At 39.4% G+C, this 6398-nt stretch overlaps 1 protein-coding gene across 1 annotated transcript; it reads left to right on the forward strand.

Annotated features, from left to right (window-relative positions):
• Positions 1-4221: 4221 nt before the first annotated feature.
• cdca9 (cell division cycle associated 9) lies at positions 4222-6104 on the forward strand. Its single transcript, XM_047568491.1, has 10 exons — positions 4222-4391; positions 4474-4605; positions 4728-4762; positions 4836-4878; positions 4974-5035; positions 5175-5233; positions 5316-5396; positions 5543-5624; positions 5773-5859; positions 5961-6104. Exons 1-10 carry the CDS (start codon positions 4280-4282, stop codon positions 6012-6014), a joined length of 747 nt encoding a protein of 248 aa, XP_047424447.1. The 5' UTR covers positions 4222-4279; the 3' UTR covers positions 6015-6104.
• Positions 6105-6398: the final 294 nt, after the last annotated feature.

Below are 6398 nucleotides of genomic sequence, written 5' to 3' on the forward strand. Positions count from 1 at the left end.
GCGTAGGGTAGGCGACTACTAAGGTAAACAACACATAACTAACTTGCTCAGTATTTACTCTTTGGGGTTCTTAATCTACCGGTTACCGGTTACAGTCACTTTTTAAACTTCCTCAAGTGTCTCGATCCGCTGGACGCTCGGTTTATCAATATAGAACGCCATATTATGGCCCCGAAGTTTGGGCCATGGGGGGATGGGGGCTACCACCGCCATATTCAGACTGAATCAGGTAACGTTTAATGCCTTTATCATTAAAAGTGCTAAACCAAAAAACAAACAAACAAACAAACAACAACAACAACAAAACACATCAATATGAAGTCTGACGTCGAATACGTTATTTCCTCGTATAGACACAATCGATTGATTACCTTACAACATTAGATCGATGTATGTCGTCCGGAAGGCCAACTTGCCGAGCACAGATCGTTGTAGTTGGATCGTAGGAAAATAAATCGATTCATCGATGTAGTGGATGAATCGTTAAACAACAACAACAATAAATTGCTGGGGCTTTGGATACAATTCATTTATTCTTGGATATTCTGATCTTAACAGAAACGTACAACAGCACTAAACTGTATATTGCAGTGTAATTGTAGTTGCCATATGTTACAGTGCAATTAATTTTTAGACGTTTGAAACATTCTCAGGTCAAATCAGGGTCAAATGTGGTCTTCAAGGTCCACCTCTAAATGAGCACTGAGCAAAACCTGGTTGCGATAGAAACGTGAGTGACTGGTGACAAAACAATGTCAGTCTTATATGAGGCAGGAAGCAGGTTAGTTAAAGGTGCTAAATTGAGTTCTGAATGATGCAAACTCCCAGATATTTAAATGCTTTGTCTCACAGCCTAATGGCAACTACTCTGAAGACACATAGAATTTACACTGATAGAACCTGTGCTAAGCAAATCCATGTTTACTTTAAGATGCTGTGATATTTGGTTTACTCTCTCACATGACTTATTAAATGATCACAGTTGTTACAGATTCATTCTGGCTGGGGCCGTTCTGTGTGGCGTTGTTCCTGTTCCCGAATGTCTTTTTTTTTGCTGTAATTCATCATTAATTCAGGTAGTTATAACACATTTAGTAGTTGTTAATGAATTATTTTCATGAGCATCTGAAGTGAGGACTATCTGTGTCTCTAAAGACTCTGTTATCTTTCAATGCGAGACGAATGCAACACAGAATTATTAAAAAAAAAAAAAAAACATTGATTTCAGCTGTACTCTTATGGACACTGTGGATATGAAGTAAAGAAATAAACATCTGAGATTTCATAAAATAGCATTTTCTGTACACTTGAGGAAAACACAACTGCAGGAAAATTATACTAAAGCTCTACGATCCGATATACACATCTAAAGTGTTACTCAGCCTGGCAACACTTTATAATAACTGCACACTGTGAAGTATTAGTAGATTACTTCATTTGTGATTGTTAAAACATTTCTCCTGCTTTAATGTACATTACAAATCAGTTTATAGCTGCAGTTATACATGCTTTAGTCCTAATTTAGCAGCACATCTATAATAATAATAATAATAATTGTATTTTCATACTAAATTAGTAAACAATTTGTCACTTTGTTAAATTAAATTATACACCATGCAACAATGCGTCAAATACTTTTAAATAAGCAGAGTTAAAGACTCAGTCATCTCCACCACCGCACAACGAGACAAACACAACACACAGTGATACAGAACATGGAACTATCACATAGACCATTATTACTTGGAGACATGAAGGTCGGCCTGTCCAGAAAACCTCCAGAACTTCTGACGTTTCTTTAAGTGCAAAATCATCAAACACTGTGATATAACTAGCTCTCCCGAGAAACTGACCCTGGAAAAGGAAGACCAAGAGCAGCCTCTGCGAGAGGAGATACGTTTATTAGAGAAATCACCAATTTACAGCACCTTGGATTAGACGCAATGTCAGTTTAGTTTTGTTTTTTAAGTTTGAAGGGAATTAAGAAAGTGAGGCCACCTGAGGTCTGATTCACCGGAGAACACACACCATGAAGTACACCATGAATAGGGCTGCCCTTACTCAGAAAGCGCCTTGACCATGTACGAGAGAGTGGCAGTGAGACAAATCCACATGAGGCACTGTCAAATGTCTAGAAGACTTGTCTGATGAAGAGGGAAATAAATGAATCTGTTTGGTTTGCAGAGTCTCTAGCTTCCCTCACCCCCACTAAGATGTGGCTGCTGCACAATATAAAGCATATAGCAGGAGTAACTGTTTGTATGCCAGTGATGGAAGACTGTCAATCCAAAATGACAGCTTCACTTTCAAAGCATGGTTTGGCCTTCTGACTCGGACTTCGTTTTGATGTCTAAGCTAAGTCCTCCAAAGACGAGACAGAGATGGAAAGTGAAACGTTAAGCTTATGTTTCTGAAATGAGGAGACTGGATTCATCGGCTTCTCGGTGGAGGATTTCATGCAGATTAAAAATGTATTGACCCTCACCAAAGAGAGTGTGAATGGAAATGGGGAAGAAAGACTTGAAGATGTTGAAAAGTATACATTCTGTTTCATGGTATAGAACTGTATAGAAAATACAGAAAAGCTATGACCATGCCTTTTAGAAGTAATAGTGGTGCGTCTGAGAGGTTGAGTCAAATCATAGTCCAGTATTTACTAAATCTATCAGTATTAACCTAATAAATACTGACAGGAAAGGGACAAAAACAACTGGTAAGGGACATTCACAAAACATGTGGTGTGTGGATGGATGGGAAGGTGGGAAAGGGGGGAAAGAAAAAAGTAATGCAGTTCAAATAATTGCATGGAAGAGAGACAAAATAAGAGAAAGAAACAACATTGCTAATTTGGTATTATGTGAAATATAGTATTCTTCATTTCTAAGATGATTGTGACAATGCATTCACCAAAAACTAGGCATGTTCTGTGTAATTCTGAAAAATACAAACAAAACACTGATTAGTACGGAAACTAATACATGAAAACTAAACTGAAACAAAACTGAAAAGAAGACAAAATGAAAACATATAAAACTACAATGACTATACTTCTCTCCAGCTGAGCTCCACCCACTTCAAACCAGTTACAAAATGAACAAATACTGAAATCTTTGATGTCCCTGCTGTAGCAAATGTTGAGACCTAGGCATACTATTTGAAGTGCATTCATGCAGACCCCATCCCTCATCGTAAAAAGCTGCTTTTCATGGGCTTTTTTCTGCAGTCTGCAACTCCTTAGACTGCATCTGAGACACTGTGTTCAGCTTTCTTAATGAATGCACTAGATCAGCCTACATCTTAAATGGGTGACATAACAGCAGATATGCAGTTGAAGTCTCTTTATAATTTATAATTTCCTGCAACATGTTAACAAACTAACATCTAATCCTTCAGTGTCTCGCCCTCTGAGCAGCACAGGAATTAATTACATCCCACAAGCTGCAAGTAGCAGGCTACAGTGTCCTTTTGGACGTGCTGACAGCTTGCATGACATAAACAATCATCTCAGGTTCGATGCACTGTGCAGTCGAAGCTGGCCGTACACCACTGAATGTTTGAAAGTGCAAAAATGACACTGAAGACATTAACTTCAACTTTTCAATCAAAGTCACTCTAAAACTTTATTGTTTAAAATTAGCCCAATGATCCGTCATTACTACGGATCTACATTATTTTATAATCTCATATAAACTGACAAATAATAATATAACAGAAATATGAAATGCCTTTTGACTTTGCACGACGTCATTGCATATTTTCACTGTGCCTGGTGGCAGCAGGTGTCAACCCATTACATCTGCTTTTTTTCTAATCTGCTCCCAAATGCACAATTTTGTCTTTGTTACGCAGCCAAATTCACATTTATTTATTTTTTATTTAGTCTTATCTGCTGTCAGGCAGCAGGAGAATAATAAAGGGACTGAAACACAGCCCAGTAAGACTAAGATGTGAACCAACTGTAACCTCTGACTGCACTGATGCACTAAATCACCACACATAAGTTAAAGTGAATGGCAGCTCTGAAACATGTTGGGAAATGTTAAGAGAACGTACAACATCTACACAACAGACACGAGAAAGTGTCAGATGCTGTGCAGAGTGTGCTGTGTTCCCTCAGGTAATCCCCCGCCTCCCTTCCTGGAGCAGGTGGTAGAGCGCACCTGTGTCTACTTACTCATCAGGATCAGGGGTTCAAAGACTGGGAGCGAAGCTGCTGCTCAACCAAGAGTGTGCAGCTGAACTTCAGCAACAAGACAGGAGGAAAAAAAAAAAAAAAAAAATGCCGTCAAGATCGACAAGAAATGCGGGAAGTGCTCGAAATAAAGAGCAGCAGAGTCAGGAAGTACGACTGCGCAGGATGCAACTCTTTCTTCAGCACTTTGACAAAGAAGGTGTCGTGGCTGCTTTAATGTTCAAGATTACCCACCAGGGGCTCGCAGCTTTATTTGAAGTGCTCCAAATGTTTCTTTCCAGTGCAAAGACGCATAAATGAGTTGGAGGTCAAGCTGGAGAACCTGTTGTCCACAGTGGATCAAGCCTACGAAGTGGAACTGATGAAGATGCCTCTTTCTCTACGAAACACACTCGTAGGGGATTTAATCCAAAGTTAGTTTTCCTTATTCACAAGTTCACATGATGACTAACCCCAGCTAAAGATATGACCTTTATCACTGCCTATCAATTCTTAGAAAATTCATTTTTTGTTTTTTGTGTTTGTTTTCTCGTAGAGGAGAAAATCTCTGCCAGTGAAATTTTCAAGAAGGCAAGTTTGGTTTGTAGCTTGATGCACCTGGTCCAATCTTTATCATTGTAATTGTAGTAATTACATTTTGCAGAGCGAGTCTTGTGAGACTGCCAGTAGGAAACCAAGTGAAAGAGGTAATGATTTCTTTGTTTTTGTGACCAACTCTTTCTTAATAATTTCATAATAATTCTTTAGCTTTATTTTAATTTGTGCATTTATCTTTTGTAAGGTCATGATTCTACACCAGTACGGTTCATGCTTGGGCAAACACCCTCCTCCAAAACAGCAAAGGTGAAATTTGCACAATGACTATGGTTTTGCGTTTTCCAGTGCAAAGGATAAAAGCTTGTAAGAATTATCCAGTCTGATTTGGGCTCTATGTGGCTGCAAAACAGTGCTATGACATGTTCTTCCCTCCTGTTATTTGTAGGGAGGAAAAGGGACAAAGACCAGAACGCTGGCTGGCAGTAACGGCACTGGGAAACTCGCGTAAGATTAGTTAAACAACGTGTTTAGGATGCCGAGCATCCCGCAGGCCTTGACTGGCACTTGTTTGTCGATTTTTCTTCAGGGGCTCTTCAGCCACTGCTAAAAGAACTCGCAGCCACATTTCAAGCACCAAGACAAGTGAGCAGACCAAACCTAAACTCAGGTCTGTTACTGCCTTCACTGGAGCCAAACATGGATGCTGTTGACTTGAATGTTGTATTGAAATGTTAATGCTTCATATGGTAATGCATAACCCCTGCAGATCTGTTTATCTGTCAGCTACAAGTACGTTGTGAATTGTTGTCCCAGGTCTGTTGTGTCTGCCGGTGATATGCACTGTTCAATGGCACGATCTGCTGCACACGTCACTGTGACCACAGCACAGGGACAGGTATGCACGCTTTTAATCCACTTACACGGTTCTACCTCTTGAGGAATCCATGCAGGTTTCATTCAAAGCCATTCACGTTTGGTCCTAGTAGGCAGGACCTGAATCCAGGCTACTTGTTAACAATCCGGTGGTTCATTTTCTTTCCCAGATGGTCAGTTTCTCCGAAGAGACCAAACATGAAATTAACTGGGACTTGCTGGATGATGTGGCATGGCGCCAGATCCAGAAGCTTAAGGTAATGGAGAGCTCATGTTGCCTCCTAGTGAGGGTTAAAATAAAAGACTTTGAAACAGCATTTTTAAAAATGCTTTATATTTCTTTCAAATGGATTTTCAGAGTCTAATGGAACATCTGTCACAGCAAAGTTCTGCCATGAGTAATGATGCCTGATCCCCCACCAGCCAGTTTATATATTTATGTATACGTTTTGAACGTGTCTTGATTTGTGTGAAAATGCAATAAACTTATTTTACTTCATGACCGATGCTCATTTATTTGGCTTGTGAAATTGTCTGTCACAAAAGACCCAGGATTAAATGATTTCCTTAAACAGTAATGCAACTGAAACCCTTGTGATTTATTCACATTTGTAAAGTAATGACCAAAATGTACTGTAAATTACTGTGTAAATTGGGTCTAATGTGTAGAACAGGAGCCGATGAGTTTGTTTAAAGTGGAGGGAAGTGTTGGGAGGAGGTGGACCCAGATAATGTAATGCAATGTCTACTCATGTGAGGCTTATTAAGATGGACCAGAGGCTTCAAAACAAATCAT

The sequence above is a fragment of the Mugil cephalus genome, chromosome 18 (genome assembly GCF_022458985.1).
Source record: "Mugil cephalus isolate CIBA_MC_2020 chromosome 18, CIBA_Mcephalus_1.1, whole genome shotgun sequence".
NCBI lineage: Eukaryota > Metazoa > Chordata > Actinopteri > Mugiliformes > Mugilidae > Mugil > Mugil cephalus.